At 38.4% G+C, this 19,424-nt stretch overlaps 1 protein-coding gene across 1 annotated transcript in view; it reads left to right on the top strand.

The window, feature by feature from the left end:
• si (sucrase-isomaltase) overlaps nucleotides 1-19,424 on the top strand; it is a 55,516-nt gene that overhangs the window by 29,528 nt on the left and 6,564 nt on the right. Inside the window, exons 24-45 of the mRNA XM_088300265.1 lie at nucleotides 336-485; nucleotides 567-773; nucleotides 1,056-1,210; nucleotides 2,471-2,639; nucleotides 3,525-3,621; nucleotides 4,764-4,876; nucleotides 5,205-5,330; nucleotides 6,452-6,580; nucleotides 6,770-6,883; nucleotides 6,988-7,050; nucleotides 7,135-7,251; nucleotides 7,362-7,452; nucleotides 7,544-7,682; nucleotides 7,891-8,024; nucleotides 8,177-8,211; nucleotides 9,347-9,463; nucleotides 11,705-11,853; nucleotides 11,949-12,033; nucleotides 12,112-12,168; nucleotides 13,388-13,512; nucleotides 13,907-13,995; nucleotides 17,055-17,104. Of these exons, the coding sequence (XP_088156391.1) occupies nucleotides 336-485; nucleotides 567-773; nucleotides 1,056-1,210; nucleotides 2,471-2,639; nucleotides 3,525-3,621; nucleotides 4,764-4,876; nucleotides 5,205-5,330; nucleotides 6,452-6,580; nucleotides 6,770-6,883; nucleotides 6,988-7,050; nucleotides 7,135-7,251; nucleotides 7,362-7,452; nucleotides 7,544-7,682; nucleotides 7,891-8,024; nucleotides 8,177-8,211; nucleotides 9,347-9,463; nucleotides 11,705-11,853; nucleotides 11,949-12,033; nucleotides 12,112-12,168; nucleotides 13,388-13,512; nucleotides 13,907-13,995; nucleotides 17,055-17,104 (2,511 nt within the window). The remainder of the gene's footprint in view (nucleotides 1-335; nucleotides 486-566; nucleotides 774-1,055; nucleotides 1,211-2,470; nucleotides 2,640-3,524; nucleotides 3,622-4,763; nucleotides 4,877-5,204; nucleotides 5,331-6,451; nucleotides 6,581-6,769; nucleotides 6,884-6,987; nucleotides 7,051-7,134; nucleotides 7,252-7,361; nucleotides 7,453-7,543; nucleotides 7,683-7,890; nucleotides 8,025-8,176; nucleotides 8,212-9,346; nucleotides 9,464-11,704; nucleotides 11,854-11,948; nucleotides 12,034-12,111; nucleotides 12,169-13,387; nucleotides 13,513-13,906; nucleotides 13,996-17,054; nucleotides 17,105-19,424) is intronic.

Raw genomic sequence — 19,424 nt, 5'->3', positions numbered from 1 at the left:
GTTTCATTGGTCCACTGGTACATGTTCGGCAATTTCATTGGTAAGATGTGACAAGACTACCTGTAAATGTATTGGTGACATGAGGCTTATTTGCAAAAATCCCTAAATTGTAGTGGGTGCAAATTTAAAACCGGGGGTTCAAAGCGTGGATAAAAAGTAGTCCACAAATTACGGCACGTATTCTGGTCAGGGTTGTTGGAATACTGGAACCTACATTTCATCTGACTGGGATTGAAAGACACAGTACACAGTAGATTGGTTTCTGCCATTCAATCGCAGGGCAAATGATAACTTTTCACCCCAAATTGCCACTTGCATGTCCCACTCAAATGCAGGTTCTGTTCTTACGACGCCTGTCTTTAACTCTGGGAGAGACGTATCTTGTGCATTGGGAGGTGGTGCAAGAGGAGTACCAGCGTTTTGACTGCCACCCTGAGGAGCATGCAGATGAGGCAAAATGCAAGGCCCGTGGCTGCATCTGGAAGGTTAGGAGAGAATGCCGTATTTGAACTCAGTTTTCCATTCTTAGCCTAAAATCTTCTTTCTTCGTTCAACATCCTTATCAGCAAAGCAACATTGAACGAGTTCCCTGGTGCTTCTATCCAAGAGACCATGGATACCATGTCAGATTAAACGAGGGAACCACGTCTGGCCTTTGGTTCCAACTCATTCGGAACAAAAGGTACCTGAGCAGCGGCCGCGCTGGGTCACCAGACATTGACAACCTCCATGTTCAGATCACCTACCACAGCAGTAACATGCTGCAGTTCAAGGTTGGTTTATTTGTCCATGTTGCCCATTATGTACAGTATTTTACCATTGGTGCAAATTAACGCGGACTAATGAAATCATCAGGTATACTATATATAGTTGCATGAGACACCTTTTAATTCCCTCAAAAAACTACAGAGTAATCAAGAGTTGAACTAGAACAGGCCCTCTTGTCCCAGTATTTTGTCAGTTAATAGCATATTGCCCTATACTGAATTTTGTTTCCACAAGCACCACCTTCATGTGTGTTCACCACACACATACCAATATGCCCTTCTGTCCAGATCTGGGACCCAGCCACAGATCGTTATGAGGTTCCAGTTCCGCTGTCTGTCCCACCTGTTCCAGAGACTAATGAGGACAAACGGCTTTACAAGGTCCTTTATAAAAGTGATCCTTTTGGCATCCAGGTCATACGGAAAAGTACAGGGACCACGATGTGAGTGAACGTGTTATAGGAAAGCACTTTTTGACACATATAAGACGTTAATGTTACAATTGAACTTTGTGAGTCATTTGGAAACATTGCTGCACACAATTACCAGCAACAAAATAAGGTGCATATACACAATGTTATTAAATCCGAGAGATGTTTATCTAAAATCTATGCTTTTACAAAAATGCTTGTGGACAATTTTGATTGGAACTATCAATGGTTAAAGTTTACCAATTGTATGGTAATGAACCGCACACCTTTCTAATATTTCAGCCTTCTTATGTACTTGGCAAATCAGAGTATGATGCTTGTACTGCCGTTCTACACCAGTTAAAATTACAACAATAATAATTAATATATGGTATTGGTGCAGGTTTACCAAACACTCAATCAACCCATTTAAGGAAGGTACTCATTAAATTCATAGTCAATCAATTACATGCTCTCTTAGCTAGATATATGACCCAATATGGGAGTGATAAATAAAAACATTTACTTTTTTATCAAGCTTTAACTACCTTTGATTAAAACATTATATAAATTGCTTTCTATCAGGACAAAAAAATACAAGGAATAACTAACATCCTGTATATCTTTTAATCCAATAAATTACTTCTCGCAATATTTGAAAATGATTGGAAATGCAGCAACATACACACACACACACACACACACACCCCCCCACGCACACACACACACACGCACACTTATGGCACCATTGTTCGAAATTCACATTCTAATCTGCGTACAGGAGCCATCTATTTTCTGTACCGCTACTTAGTTCAGGGTTGTTGTAATTTTGAGACGATCCGGGCTGACTGGCCGAAAGGCAGGTTACTCCCCGCCTGGACTGGTAGTCAGTCGATGACAGGGTGCACAGAGACAGTACATTTTTTACATTCACATTCGCACCGTTAATGAGCCTGACTCCCTGCACTGATGTCAGCATCAATGACCACATATGAGGACGTGTAAAAAGAAGCAAATCAATAAAAGCCTGGAGGGGTTGTACTTTGCACCTAAAAACAACATGAAAGTAATATTTACAGTGCTAAAAAAAGATAGCACCTTATGTGCATATTTGGGCACCTCTCTGAGCAAGGCATATTATTTTGTATCTGTTGAAATGTTGCTAATTATTATCTGAAAATGTGCCTTTACTTCTTTGGGGGTTAACTGTGTGGTGTGAAACATGTGATGTGAATAACTCCCTTTCCAGAAATGTCTCTAATTGATTCCAAGTCTCTTGTCACTTTTTCTCAGTTGGGATTCATCAGTGCCAGGTTTTACCTTCTCAGACATGTTTATTCAAGTATCAACACTTCTGTCATCCGAGTATGTCTACGGCTTTGGCGAGACAGAACATTTAACATACAAACATGACCTGAATTATCACACCTGGGGTATGTTCACCAAAGACCAACCTCCTGGTGTAAGTATCTTACTGAACACAACAAAACATACACCCACTGAAAATAAGTGTTGTTTTTTTTTTTTCTTTTGTGCTCACTTTCAGATAATTAATTCCAAGCATCTGTTCTCGATCTAAAATACAATGAAATATATTCCGTTACTCTTCAGAAACGGAATTTCAAGTTCTTCCACATAGTTAGTACAAACATGATCATAATTTGTATTTGGGGTAGCTTCTTCTTTTCTACAGTTTGATAAAGAAGAATTTATCTTTACATTTTCAAAGAAAGCAAACAATAGGATGGTCATACACAGCAACAAATTGGTTCATAAAGGGGTGGGTTTGGTATAGCTTAATACAATATATATATATATATATATATATATATATATATCCTGCATCATTTTCAACCTAATAACATCATGTGATACCATGGCTGCGGTTGTGTCAACACAAGTACCTTACAGTGATTGTAGACATAAATCCATGACAATAACCCTTTCTCCTTCTTCTTTAGGACACATACACACCCCCGCAAAAAGATGCCCACCGACACACTCACACACTAAAACATACTTTTAACAGCTCCTTAGGTACCAGCAGAGTAGGAGGCTGATGAAGTCTGACATGCCCGTGAGCTTTTGTCATAGATGTTGACATCTCAAAGTGGCAGATTTCCTGTGTCTAGCACATCACTATGCACCGCATTGCACAGTCCATCTTGTTTCATATTCTCATGGTAATGTTCAGTTGGGTATGCAACTCTCAAAGTTCCACACTTTACATTTAGCACTGATTTTTACCATAACTAAAAAATGAACAAAAATTCTCTTGTGCAAGCATACCAAGACATAGCAACCAAAAATGACAGTCCCAAACTTGACTCTGTTCTCTCTGTTACAGTACAAGATGAACTGCTACGGAGTCCACCCATTCTATATGGGCCTCGAGACCACTACTGACGCTCATGGTGTGCTGCTGCTAAACAGTAATGCAATGGGTGAGAGAAAATCAGAAATTGCACATCCACGCACACACACACACGCACCCACGCACAAATGCGCATGATGAAACACATTATGTCAGCATAAGCTTTGACATGGATGCAGTGGGCATTTACTGTAGGTATTGATATTAATGGAATATTTTATCGTGCATGACAGGAAGCCTTCTAAAAGCCCGATGCAACTTATTGAGTGTTTTTTATCTCCACATTGGAATCTATGTATAGCCAACAGCAACAGATCAAGAAACTGCAGCTAAAACATACATGATGTTACATACATCTAAATTTATTGAGTATTTACTTACGTCTGTTTGTTCTCAAGCAAAAGTCAACTACGGATTTATAGATAATTCTAAAATTGCGCTTGTGGTAGCATAAGATCAATTAGCATTGCTAATCTTAGCTAAACTCAAATACTAATTACCAGTAATTATTGTTTTTTTGTTCAGTTCTACACTTACAATGCAAATTTATCACGAATCAATTTTAAACAAAACAACCACTTGGCGATTGAAATCCTGACTAAGACCTGTGTGACGTGTGTGTTCTCCCCGTGCTCACATGGGTATTCATTCGTCAGTAATTCAGGTGTCCACTCACATTACTTTAACGTCCATGTAAGGTTAATTTAACACTCCAAATTGCCTTGAAGGTGTGAACGTGATTGTGTGTCTATTTGTGCCCTGTGATTGGCTGGGAAACAGTCCAGGGTGCACACCACCTCTCATACAATGTCAGACGGAATAGGCGCCAGCTCACCTATTACTCATCGGAGGGCATGTGGGATAGAAAATGGATGGACATATAATTCACATACACTCTAACACTAATTAACTAATTAACAGAATAGGGCTTGAAGGGATTCCCTGTTTCTATATAAATGTAAAATAATTAATTGCCGTACGCAACTGTCTTGTATTTTAGTAAAAAACACGCACAGTTTAATGAGTACACATGCTCATAAATTTTGCATAAAATGTAAATGTACACAATTGATATACTTGTTTTTCTTGTCTGTTCCTTCTGCTTTTCTTGCTCTCATCATACCTCGATGAACAAAACCATGATTACCACACAGAGCAAAATAATTGAATATGGTAAAATAAACCATAAAATCTCACTTGCTTTGCCTGCAGATGTGACTTTTCAGCCGACGCCAGCTTTAACCTACCGAACTGTGGGCGGCATCCTGGATTTCTACATGGTCCTGGGGCCAACACCTGAGAATGTGGTGCAGCAATACACTGCTGTAAGTCTTCTTCGTTCCATGATTTGTTTGTGATGTGTGCGTGCGTGTGTGTATTTGACAGTAACATTTTAAATTGTGTTGGTGAGCCTGTTGGTGTGTGTGTGTGTGTGTTGTGTCTGGCCCTGGGCCTCCGTTGATGGACTGCAGCAGCTGGGAGTTTTTCGCTTCGTTGCACTCTCTCATTTGGACAGTCTAAATACTCTCTCTCTCTCTCTCTCTCTCTCTCACCCACACATACACGCCCCCACATGCACTTTTTCCATAACAACTTTTTTCTCTGCTGAAGTGTTTTGACTTCCTTGTTTGTTTGTTTTTTTGTCTTTAATAGCTGATTGGAAGACCTGTCCTACCTGCGTATTGGTCCCTCGGATTTCAGCTCTGTCGCTATGGATATGCTAATGACAAGGAGATAGCAGATCTATATACACAAATGAGGGCAGCAGGTATTCCATATGTAAGTCCCCTGAGACCCATACACAAATACTCATTGGAAACATATGTAAAATGTTTCAGGGGAAACAAATGGTATATGTTTGTATGTTTCTTCCTATCGCCTGCAGCAGACACTTCCTCAATGTAATAATGAAATCGCTATATATATATATATATATATATATATATATATATATATATATATATAGAGAGAGAGAGAGGTAAAAAACTGTAGCAGAACTTTTTCTTTAAGCTGTACTGGTATATCCCATATCTGAAGGCAGAGTAAATTGTGGTCAGAATGTCTACCGTGACTGATGGTATTATCAACCAAAGTGACTTGAATTGCAGCCACCTTTTCGTGAGGATGCGCACTGATCAAGGGGGTGTCATTGTGAGAAACATGGTATCTATATGATTGTTGCGTTAGGAAATAGGATTTCATTCCGCACTGAGCAGAATTCTTTCATTTCTTTTATTTCATTTTAAAAAAATGCACCTATTTTTTTTTTGTTTCCCAAATAAAATGAATTTAGTTATATTATGCAACATGCTCAGATTCTGTGCATTCAATGTTATTATTCTTTAATGCAGTTCATCAGTGCCCCAGCATCTCAGAGAGATTGTACAATATATTTGCTATTTCTTATCATTTAAGATTTTTACATTACATTGAGAGTAAAATGCACAGTGCCTCTCCATTTTAAAATTCTCTTCTAGCTCGTAAAACATTAACGACATGTCACTAAATTAGATAAGACTCATCGATCAAACACAAGATTCAGTATTAGCTAGTGACTTCATAGATTCCAGTTAGCATGTTCAATTTAATCAAATCAAAAGTGACCTTTGGCTCCCTGTCAGAGTAATAACATTGTTATCATTATTTCATTATTCTATAGCCTCTACGTCTTCTTCTATTTGTTTTTTTTTAAATATGGCTGAAACAGAAAAGGCAACAGGGTTAGATTCTATTGTTTTTCATGAATGCACAAGACACCATTGAAACTGACAATGATGGTCTACAGATTAAAGAGCTAATCTTGGACTATATGTTGGAGCTTTTGAAAATAAATTTAAATCTTTGCAAAATGATTACGATGATAGAAGGAAATTTGTTTGTTTGCTTTCTGGAATCTGCAGGACGTGCAGTATGCAGACATTGATTACATGAATCGGCAGCTTGACTTTGTCCTGGACCCAGCCTTTTCTGGACTACCATCCCTGGTTGATGACATGAGAAAAGATGGCATGAGGTTCATCTTCATTCTGGTAATCAACATGAATGAAATTCTGGGAAACACAACCAAATAGAACCTATACTTCTTTACTTACTTTTCTATAACTTTACTGTTGCCCTTTGTAATTTGTACTTTTTTATTAAAATAAATAAATAAATCCCTACAACGTTGCCATTATGGCATTGTTTGAATATGCCTATGTCTTTTTTTTTATTTCCAGGACCCAGCCATTTCTGGCAATGAGACTAATTATCCTGCCTATGAGAGGGGTAAAGCTGCGGATGTCTTCATTAAATGGCCCAAAGAACTTAGTGATGATATTGTGTGGGGGAAGGTAAGGTGACCTGAATAGTCATACAAAAATGAAATGCAAAAATGTGTTGTCTACATACAGTACAATATGTACGTAATGATGTCATTGCCATTTTTGGCTTGCAGGTTTGGCCAGATTACCCAAATGTCATAGTAAATGAGACTCTGGACTGGGACACACAAGTGGAGGTATAATTAAAGGAGAATTATAAACACACTGGATATTTAAAGTGGAACGTTCAAGTCAAATACAATTTGATCACGTCTTCTCAGCTCTACAGGGCTTACACTGCCTTCCCTGACTTCTTCCGTAATGCAACGGCAAAATGGTGGCATCAAGAAATCAAGGATTTCTATCAGACTATGATGAAATTTGATGGCCTCTGGATCGTGAGTGACCTGGAAGATAACATAAATTGACCTTGTTTTTATGCTGCCTAATCGTGTCCAATTTTCTTTTGGACTTTTACGCTCAAATGTTTCTTCCGCTTTATCTGTAGGACATGAATGAACCTGCCAGTTTTGTGCACGGTACAGTTGGGGGCAAGTGCCTGGGTGACCCGCTGCTTGAGAACCCTCCATATATGCCACGTAGGACATGCACAATATTACGCATCACACCCTAACATTTTGTTGTCAAGTCATAATAACTTTAACGTCTTTTGTGTCTTTGTCCAAAAAGCTTTGGAATCTAAACATCTTGGCTTAAATCATAAGACTCTGTGCATGAACAGCGAGCAGATTCTCAGTGACGGGACGGCAGTTAGGCACTACGATGTCCACAGCATCTATGGCTGGTCCCACACGAAGCCAACATATGAGTGAGATATAGCCGTGCATGAATGTCCATGATGTGAAGAAACAATATACAAGTTGTAGAGAAGAGTTAGATATTTATAAAACTTAAGAATATGAGTTGAAAGATTAAGATTGTGAGAGAGGATACGAATAACGAAAATGTGTTTTTTACCAAGTGTTGCTTTTCAATTGTAGGTGTGTTGACAATATCTTTCTGTCGTGATCATTCAGTGCCCTGCTGGATGTGACTGGACGACGAGGAATAGTGGTGACCAGGTCCACTTTCCCCTCCAGTGGAAAATGGGCTGGACATTGGCTGGGTGACAACAATTCCAGCTGGGACCAATTATTTAAATCCATCATAGGTACTGTACAATATGTACAAACACTTGCAATAATTAGTTAATAAACCATGATGACAAAATTTGGTCCAAAAAACATGAAGTCGCACACCCAAACCTTTGTGAAATAAGGGACCTTTACTGTAAAAGTCATATAAGATTTTCCTGTCTCACAGGCATGATGGAGTTCAGTCTGTTTGGCATCCCTTATGTAAGTATCTTCATCTGATCCTTTTTTTTTTTTGATGAAACATAATCTTATTGATGTGACCTTGTATGCTATAAGTAGATTACATGGCCACAGAGATGTTATTTCATTTTGTTGGACACTTTGATCAAAGTACATCATGTACAGCATGCTATTACAACAGGGGGCAGGGATCTTAATGTTGTCAGTCAACATAAGAAAAATTCTTCAACCAAACAGACATTACCACAAGGAGGTTGCTATAGACGTGTATTAAGGAAAACATGTCAGCTGGTTTGTTGGAGGGTTGGGGGCAAGGGATCCGGTTGGTACTTCTGCTTATTAGACTATGCGGGTGAGCTGCACTGTGAGTTGTGCCCGATTGACTGTGGGGGTGCACATTTTGTGCGTGGGGTTGCATTACATCATCATCGATGGAGCGAGCTTTGCACGTCATGCGTTAACTGTCCGACGAGTACTTTACATGTCATCCAAAACTCCGTCCCCAACCCCCAAGATGGAAAACGTCTGTTCATCCCAGGCGTCCAGCGACCTTTGTGCATTGTCATTTAAAAATCTCCCAGTGGACACCAGGTCAAGGGTGGCATCGTCGTTAGTCACTCATATTCATACCTACATGCTACAGTACTTATCCATCTTCAATTAAACTCAAGCTACCTTTGCATCACAAGGCTGGAAATCTTTATTTTTCTTTTACAGGGCAGTTTTGCGAATCACTGAGTTCATTTAACTTCAGTCGATAATGGGGAATCGGGTGAAATCTTAGTTTCAAACGCGTCGCCCAGCAACTGCGTCTGACCATGTGAACGGCATTGCCCATAAAATGAAATATGCGGCCAGAAACGCTCAGCATGCGTTCCGTCTGACCGTAGCGTTATACTCTGACACCGTGTCAAGTCATGACAAGCCAAATAAAGGACCACAATTTAGATTTTTAATTTGGATCCAAAATTATCCAAAAACTCAGTTAATACTGTTAAAAAATACTAATAACAATGCTGCTGATTAAACTTTGCATCTCATATATTTCTCAAATGGTTCAGGTATTCCTCATCTTGAATATGTTTTTCATTATTTTTTTTCATACAATTATTTTCACTATTGTCTCTTCTTTTCTTTCATTGGACATCTCTCTCAGACTGGAGCAGACATATGTGGGTTCTTCAATACAGCTCAGTATGAGATGTGCCTTCGCTGGATGCAATTGGGTGCCTTCTATCCATACTCACGTAACCATAACGGCAAGGGCAACCCGGTGAGTAAAGTCTCAGGAGAATGATTAAAGCTTTCTTGCTATGACGGACTACAAGTGCAAGGATTCCCTGTTGGGAGAAATATCATTATTTTCAGTATCATTATTTTCAAACTACAGCTTGTATTTTCTGTTATGGAAATATACTTGGTATTTTTGAAATACTACACCGAGAGCGAGGTGAGTTTGTTTTTGCTATTATTATTATTTTAAAATGAACATTTGAATTCAAACCAAAACTCTGATCTTAAATTAAAAGCTTTGGGCATTATGAGTGGTAAAAAGTGTTTCAAAATCTGAAAAAAATTGAAGGTCATACAGCTGCAAAACGTGAATTGCTGTTTCACTGTATTTGAATACCTTAATCACTTCAAGTACAGGTGCTCAGTGAAAGGATGAAAACCTGACAGAGCATTTTCTTGTTCTCTGGGGAAGAGCCTAATATTTGCAAAAGACACAAAGCTCTGCCAACATACACACACACGCACACACCCCCACACGCGCACCCCCACCAAGAGATTCACTGGTTTAGTGTTGTTGTGTTGGTGGCATTCATTCTTGCAGTGACCTTTAACAGCTTTAGAACACATCTAAGAAATCCAATAAGGCCCGTCCAGGGATCGGTCCCACGAGACAAAATTTCTCTCCAATAGAGTCTGAAGTACTTGACGGGACAGTTTGTGTGTGTGTGTGGGGGTGCGTGTGGGGGGGGTGCGTGTGTGTGTGTGTGTGGGGGTGAGAATGTGTGTATGTATTGGGGGTGAGGAGCTTAATTGAATTCTCAAGGTGACCCGAGCACCATTGCACATCACCTCCCCCAGCACCATCAACGCACACACGAAACCCATTATTCCAACAGTTTCGTAATGGCTTGCAAATGGGATGATAGCTAGAGGATGATTACGCAGATCTGAGTTTTGTAGCTTGGATCTACTTAGAGGAAAACACCAAGCCAGCTATGCGGCAAGAAAAGCAACATTGTGGCAACGTTCTGGAGGGTTTAGGAAGATTTTTCATCTTTCAGGCACAACCCGGAGGGTAAATAGACACAGTTTGAAATATATACCTTTAAGGTAGCGAGATTGAAATGTATTTTTGTTGATTAAGATGATGGGAGACCAAACTTTCTTGTCATGTGTTGCCTTTATTTGATTTTTACATTGAGAAATGATTTAAACACATTTGTTCACACTGATTAGCGTAAGGATATGAGATGAGTTGCCCTAAAGGATGGGAGTTACAAAGTCGTTGCTCTAGATAAGAACTTAGCTGAAAACGGAAAAGAAAATCATCTTGGGTCAGAAGTCAATAGAACTGTTTCACATCCAGTTTTGTGACGTTTTGTGACGTTTTGTCTGTAGTAAGTTACCACTGGACTACTGTGTTGAGAAAGTCGTGCAAATATTTCATCTAAATTTTCATTTCAGTTTGAAAAAGTGTTTAATTACTAAGATTAAAAAAAAAAAAAGTTGCAGCAAATCAGTCTCTGGTAAACTGCTCCCATCAGATAATAAGTTTGATAATCAGGCGTTTTTTTTTTTTTGTTTGATTCACACTAGATCACAGATTGTTCATCTGAAATTGCTGGTTGTCGGGGGTTAAAGGTTACAGACGCAGCTGTCAAATGATTATTACTTTCATCCTGTGGGTTTAATGCTATGAGGATGGGCTGATTATATTATCGACCGGCATTGCACCTTTGGCATAGGAAATATTAAATATAGCTGTCACTTTTGAAATTGTGTCGTTAAAGGATTGGCACATAAAAAAAGTGTTTTATTTTGCAAAAATGCAACACTTGCTATTAAAAAAATATATATATATATATTTTTTGTTCATACTCAAACCCTGGTTAAACACTAAGGCCAATTGTCCTGGTATTTGCCCCCGGTATATGCAGATGGTGCCATCTTCATAATAATGACAGTTCAATATATGTAAATTATGGACACTGGTATGTAGCAATCCTTACGTGGGCTGCATCCTCTCCACGCCAAGTCAGCACTTAAATTTTCTGAACGTTAAAAAAAATAATAAATTCATACCCTCTGAAAATGGTCTTTAAAATTTTCTGTAGCAGTTTTATTGCTTTTAATGTTATCTTTTAACTCGAGGTTTACCTTAATTATCATGATAATAGTTCACTTTCCTCATGTCATAGCAAAAAGGGATGAAAAAAAGTGAAATGTAGCATTCATATATTGGTTGGCGTATAATCATTTTATGAGCATTTGTTGTTTTCAGAGACAAGATCCTGTTTCCTTTAACTCCACCTTCGCAGAGGCATCTCGGAAAGTCCTGAACATTCGTTACACCCTTTTGCCATACCTGTATACGCTCATGTATGAAGCTCATACCAAAGGAAACACAGTTGTCAGACCACTTCTGCATGAGTAAGTGCACCGTTTGTTTGGGGTGACTTTTCACTGGGACGTCCAATTGAATAAACAAATGCCCGTTCTGCATTAATCTTGCCCTTGTGTCACAGGTTTGTGAATGATCGAACTACTTGGGACATTTACAAACAGTTTCTCTGGGGACCTGCTCTTCTTATCACACCTGCCCTTGACCCAGTACTCACACACTAACACTGGTATTATCCACTTTTTATTTCATTTTCATTAATACTCATCTGACTTTGTGATTGGCAGGGAGCTACATATGTAGAATCCTATGTTCCTGATGCACGCTGGTATGACTTCCATACGGTGAGTACAGTTAGCAACACCATGCAGTCACATTGTAACCATATGTTCGTAAATTGGAAAAAAACTACACTTAAAGTAATATCTAATCCGAAATCAAGATGAAAATTTGTAGTAAAGCACTATTGGTTTAAGCATCTATTTCTTTGCAATAGTCTGTATATGCTACTAATGATATTAATCATTTTAGAGAATGGCCAGTTGTATGGTTACATCCAACACCTCATGGGTTTTTATTGTTGTGAGCAGTACCGGTGGATTTACAACTTTTTCATATAGAAGCGGTTTGACTCAAGTGGAGGCTCAGTATTTTTATTTAAAATACTTACCGTAATTTCCCGATTATAAAGCACACTTTTTTTCATAGGATGGCTGGTCCTGCGACTTATACTCTATCACAACTGTCTATCAACTCTCAAAGCCCCTTGACTTTGACAGAACAGATGTCCCCACGATTGTATCTGAAGGCCTTAGACGAATAGAGCGTGCTGCTGGCATTGTGAAATTTGCATGGCAACACGAGCTAGCTGAATTCTGATTGGATAAAAACTCTCACCTAAAAATAAAACACAAGGATATAATATGAGATCAAGAATATGCTATTTTTTTTTTCTTGATTACGTTGGGCAAGCAGAGAGAGCCTTGAGGATTTTCTATTCTTTTATTAATGTTCTACCTTACCTTCCAAGATTAAATGTCTTTTATGATCTAGTATTTTGTATAGTAAATTATCAGCAAAAAATGTGACTTATACTCCAATGGGCTGTAGGTTTTTTTTCCTCATTATGCATTTTTGGGCCGGAGCTACTTGTTTTCCGGGAAATACGGTAACTTAAAATTTAACATGCCTGTGACTGAATGTATTTTCTTGCCGAGTTTATTCCATAGCTCTAATTGTCATTTTTTGCATCAGGACAAAAGAGGCATCAGTTAGTGACACAGTAAAATTTAAGCCAATGTCTCCCTGAAACAATGCTATTAAACTAAAATAATAAATAAACAAATAACCAATTTAAATGATGAAGTGTAATGCTCAATTGACTATAGTACAAAATAATGGACTGATGAGTAAGTAAATCCTGTCAGACAGCAGCTTTTCAATACAACTTTGACAGGATGCCTCCTCCGTTGGACTGCCATTTTGCTCCTACCTGTCATGCCAACTATGATTATGAGCGTGAAGCTGCTATGTAAAGTTGCAACTCTCCCCCCTTTTAACTAGGCCAAAGATGTCAAAGTGCGGGGCCAGAAGATCTGGATGCACACACCGATAGACCATATCAATCTTCACGTCAGAGGTGGCCACATATTACCTTGGCAAAAACCAGAGAACACAACACACTACAGGTAAATGCAAATAAGAGCTCACAAATGAGGTGTCACTTTAATTGTCGCAGTAATGCCTCATTGAGGCACACCGCCAAGACGTTTTTGGTTAATCACCATTGAAAAGTTTAATAGCAAAATTACACTATGAATTGCGCAACCAATTAATCAGAAAGCCTTGTGGAATGCCGTCAAAAAGATAGAAAACATCTTGTCTGTAAAAAAAAAAATAAAAAATACAACCGCATCCCAGGTTGTGATGAGTGACTTGTGCTATAGCACGCTTGAGAATAAGTTGCATAAAGGGTGTTGAGTGATTGAGCGCAGTTGAGATCAGGTGGGTCCCTGCCAGCAATGATATAAATATAGCAGGTATCCTTCACTGCTTCAACCCTTACCAGCACTTCTCTTTCAGCCGGAAGAATCCTTTGGGACTGATTGTTGCTCTGAGTGACAATGGGACCGCTCAAGGATTGTTCTTCTGGGACGACGGCGACGGAATAGGTGAGTAAAAGGTCACCTGTGAGAACCTTGCTGTTTGAAAATGTTTAGATTTAACATTTAGATGTACTAAAACCGTGTTACCTTTTACACATGTTATGACAAATGCTGAAGGCTGTAGACATTTTGAAAGAAATAAAATAAAATATTGGTCATTATAAAAAGAGGCAAACATCACATGCATACAGTACAACAAAGTACTACAAATCTTTTAAGTTTCATCAGTTAAAGGGGAAGTCAACCCAAAACATTTCTAGACAAGAATACGTTTTAGTCGAAACACGGCATTCTGATTCATATTGCGCTGATAGAAATTCAGTTAAACAGTAAAATACACCCGTTTTTTTTTTGTACATCTCAGGGGGCGGCCATTTTGCCACTTGACCATGACCATGATCATCTTCGAGTTTAAAAAATCAAGTGAGCCGTGATTGGTTGTCAGCAGAGCCCTGTGCCGCCCCTTGAGAAAGGCCTAAAAGTCGTGTTCCACAAACGCAATATTAACTCATTCACTGCCATTGTCGAGTATTGAAGTCAAAGAGTACATTCATTTCACCTAGGCTGGCAGTGATTCATCAAAATGCCATGATTTTGCTGGTTGACATCCCCTTTCCCCTAATCGTCAGTTTATAGGTGGTTTAAACAGTGAGGCACTAGAAACACTCTCCCAAAGTATTTGCAAAAACTGTGGGAAAATATGTTTTTTCAAAGAAGGGGAGTGTTAGAAATTAATTAATTAATTTCCTGTGTCTCCCTTTCGTCCCTCTTTCTTCATTCAATGTCCGGGCTAATTTGTCTTGTTTTGTCTGCTCTGCCACTCTCTGAAATGACATATTACCTCTGTTTTGTGAGAGTTTCAATAATGGCAAAGCATTTAACTGACATTCAAATGGACTCACAATTGTTTATCATGGTCAGCTGTTCTGCCCCTAACCCATTACATGTCTACAAGTTCATGGAACTAATTAATTCCTCCTTTTTCATCAACTAAAGCAGTGCATGACTCCATTATTTGCAAACTGCTCTTTGAATAAACTATAATTCATGAGTCATTTGACCCAATCAACATAGCCATTTATACTTCTAGGAAACAAGTGTTTTTACCATGTATTGCAGAGTGCAATTCGAAGTGTGATTGTTTGATGGTAAATGTTTCAGGCGGATCAAGTGAAAAAAAATACATGTCAACAAATAATGTGCGCATCCAATTATTGCCGTTTTTAATTGTTTCATTCTTTGTTTCTTATTTGGATGTGTTCTGAGATTAGAAGAAAAAACAATGACAACTTCTCACTTTGCATACTGAAATGTAACACATCCAGTTGTAAATTGATGGAAATTAGACTTCTAGGAAAATCCTTTCCATGATAATGAGAATTTACACGTGAACAAAATAATATACATTTTTCATTAAAAGAAGGGAAACTCCAGACTAACTTTATTTTACGAGGAGTACAGTTGCCCCTAACCTGAAATTGTAGGGGCGCAAGTAAAACATGAGGGGCGGACATTCTAAGTCGAAGCACGTAGCAAATATTTCCGGCACTCATTTTCACTACATTAATGATAAATGGGCTGAAGTGAAGTGGTCAGGATTTTGCGAGCGACTAAAAATATTCAAGAATAGTAATTAAAAAAAATCCACTAATTTACGAGTTGCACAGGTGCGAGAAGATCAAATATGTACAAATTTCATGAGCAAAATGCCACCATTTAGGGGCAGTCTGGAGACCGGCACTGCCACCTTACTTGCTTACTCACTTACTTACATGTTCACTATTATTGTTATTGTATTAACATATAAATGATTTATTTTTACTTTTCTTGCTATGCCACCGGCATATAGAGGGATTTCTAAAGTCCTCAACATTCGTCACATCCTTCTGCCATGTCAGTATACTTTCATGTACAGATACTCAAATCAGAGGAAATAGTCTACCGCAAATAAACCTCTTCATTTCCATGGCAAAGAGCACATTCAACCAGTGCATCTATGTTTTGTCATTTTATATGTTTTTGAGGGTGTTTTACCTTGAGTTTCTTTCCCTATGAAACGTGTACCATTGCTCTACAGATTGAACCAAACTGATCAACTCATTACTCTGTTAAATAAAAGCTGAAGTTATTAAATAAGTGTTATATTACCCAATTATTCATATCGAGGAGTAATAATTGTGTGCATCATTAGTATAATCCTGTTGATAATCATACATGAATGAGCCGAGCTCATGGATAAAGTAGTTGGAACACTTCATTCATGGTGCAGGGATGCATGCCGTTCTCCTCTTGTTGGCTCTAAACGCCATTGCATTGGGTTTGAAATGAAATGATGATGTCATTTAACTGCAGACGTTCATCGTTAAATTTAGCATAGTTCATATAAATAGTGACGCTAGCGTCACTATGACTACAACGGGAAGAGTATAGGTGGCCACTGCAATATGATTGGCTGCTGTCTCTGTAAGAATATGACGCACATCATGTCCTGCTAAGAATTTGAGTGTAAATCATGACGCGTTGCCGTAACCATGCGTGCCGCTATCTCGGCTTAGAGGAATAAAATGAAATAGTTGTTCGAACAGACCAAACAGATTGGATGTTTTTCAAAAATTATTCAATCCTCTGTATGTATTTACATATGTATTAATGCAAGTGTGTTAATATGCATGTATTTATGTATGTATGCATTTGATTTCGTTCAATTTATTAGGATCTCCATGATCTTTGGCAGACGTTATTTTGATTCTTCATGGAGTCCACTTCAACTGTTATTTTTACAGTGCATTACGTTATTACAAAAACACATGCAACACAATTAAAAACAACAAAAATTACAAACAAATTGCAATAATCACATTCACAACATTTACATACAGTACAAGACCTAGTTGTCATTCACAGTATGTCCCAGATGGATATGAATACATAGTAAAAGGCATAACAATTTTTTTTCTGAATTCTTTCTAAGTGTATAAACAGTATTATTTAGATTGTATTTACATCAATTTCTTGTTTGTGGTGGTTGAAATTTCAGTAATTCGTAATTATTTTTCCCCCCTCAGACACGGTTGATAAACGACAATTTCTACTGACCTCATATGCTGTAGAATCGGTGAGTTCAGAGGCTGACTAAATGCCACGTCTCTTATTTTCCTTTATTGTCACTATTCCTATAAATGCAGCAATATTCATTGATTCAGCAGTGGGAGAATGGTAAATGTGAAAGGTTGCAAGTCACCTTCAAAGAAATTAGTCCTCACTATAGAAATGGTATTTATGTATCTTATTTTAGGGATAAAAAAACTTTGCTTCTTAAAAACATTACTGAGAAGCAGCACTTCCGAGAAGGGTGACTTCTTTGTGCTGACCATTTAAGATGAGCATTGAGTTATGATCATCATCAATGTTACATAATTTGTTTGCATTGCTTTCCACTGAAGGACTTTGTGTGGGATAGCTAACTTGAAATTACACCAAATGCCAATGTCTGTAAATGTTGAGACACCAATAAGGCTTTAATAAGTGTAGGATAGCAACATGGCCTGAGGTAAACTCGCATGATGAGGATGTAATGTCTCTTTGTAGCTAAGTTGAGGGTTTATAGGTAAACAAAACATAAGTCTGTATTTACTTCATTGCATTATATAAATGTTGGTAACATTTACCAGGAAATATACAGTAAGTGGTTGTACTTTTAACGGAGTTGTGATGCACGTGCTCAATAAATGGTGGTGCAGTGCATTTACAAACTTGAGGACTGTCAGAAATGTTGCAGGACTGGTGTCACACAAAAAAAAAATAGATATATATCCGTCTGTTGTTGAGGACATTATTTGAGAATTAGTCATTTCAAGTGTGACCTTCTCAAAAAAACAAAGCAATTCCTTCCCAGAAAATACATTTGTATTTTGGTGCCCACAATCTCCCTGTGCAAAAACATGAAGTACTTTGACTCACAAGTGGCCCAATTAACAATTTTTGGTGCTTTGGTGCTTACTAGTCGTCAGCGTGACATTTTCTTTAGAAGATGTTAAAAAAAGAAATAAAATACAAATGTTTTGGGCATGCTTCAGGTACACCGTCGCTCGGGTGAAGTTAAAAAACAAAATAATAATGCACTTTCATCCATCTATTGATCAGAAACAGGTATACACAAGTACAAAATGAGAACACCACAAAGAGCTACAGTAATCCACAACTCATATCCAGACGCCCTCATGAAGCCTAACTGGCCACAAGGTCACACAAATTAAAAGCTACAACACTACTGTTGTTTTTGTGACTCCACTTGTCCTAATGTCCAGTAGCATTTTATAAAACCAGATAATTTCTTTACGTTCACTTTTATGATTATTATGATGGAGTCTTTTTACTTTATTACATTTAACAAAATAAAAACATTAACGCCAGTATAAGTATTGTTCAAACTAAAATTGCACATCACATTTCGAGTATATTATGAATGGAAGTGCATACTCTAGATGACGACAGGAGTGTTCAACACGCCCCTTTTAAAGTTGAGGTGTCACAACCCCACTGATCACTTGGATTTATGCAACTAACCCAGCCCCATTCTCTTTTCATCCACCACACACCATCATCACACACGGACGAGCACACATTAATGAGCATACATTTAATCTCAAACTCATTCACATTCACAGATTGACGTACACAAGCATACACACCCGCATGCACTGTATACACACTCATACAGCGACCAGAGCCAAACATCTGTGGCTGTCCTCTGCCTACCATCAGGCCCATTCCAAAGCAATTTCACACAGTGATAAAGCAGGCACACTGTCTGTCAGCCAAGGGGAGGAGGAAGCGAAAGAAAGAATCCGCGTGGTTGTGTGTGCGTGCGTGCGCGTGTCGGGGTGCGTGAGCGCGTGTTTGTGTGTGTGTGCGCATGAACAAGCAGATGTGAGGAGATGAGGAAAGTTGGGCAACGAGGCCAAAGCTGCCTTGCAGATTAGCACATCACATGCCATTTTGGATGACGCTGAACATAGACTGTGTGTGCGTTGGTGTGTGTGTATATTTCCACATATGTGCATCTGTGCTTGGGCCCTTGTGTTTACAAGTTTTGGACTGTGAATTTTTCCAATTACAGAACTTTGCATTATATCTAAAAAAATGTAGTGTGCTTTTTTTTCCACAATATATAGTTCCAAATTGTTCTAAAAATGTTTTGTAACACTAACCAAAGGATTCTGATTGATACAAACATATTGTAAGTGGTGCGCAGGTGCGCATGTGCACTGAAAATCTTAAAAGTAAATCAGAATCATGTCTAACATTTGCATAAAAAATATTGTGTTGCAAAAAGCCATACTATTGTTTTCCAACACTGCCTTAGGCACAGCGTTCACCAAAGTTTCATGCGTTGTTTCTTCAACTCCTCCATTATGTCATCAATGAGTTGGTGG

The sequence above is a fragment of the Idiotropiscis lumnitzeri genome, chromosome 7 (assembly GCF_059441095.1).
Source record: "Idiotropiscis lumnitzeri isolate Australia: NSW breed Sydney's pygmy pipehorse chromosome 7, RoL_Ilum_1.0, whole genome shotgun sequence".
Taxonomy (NCBI): Eukaryota; Metazoa; Chordata; class Actinopteri; order Syngnathiformes; family Syngnathidae; genus Idiotropiscis; species Idiotropiscis lumnitzeri.
This window is presented reverse-complemented; position numbering and strand designations above follow the sequence as displayed.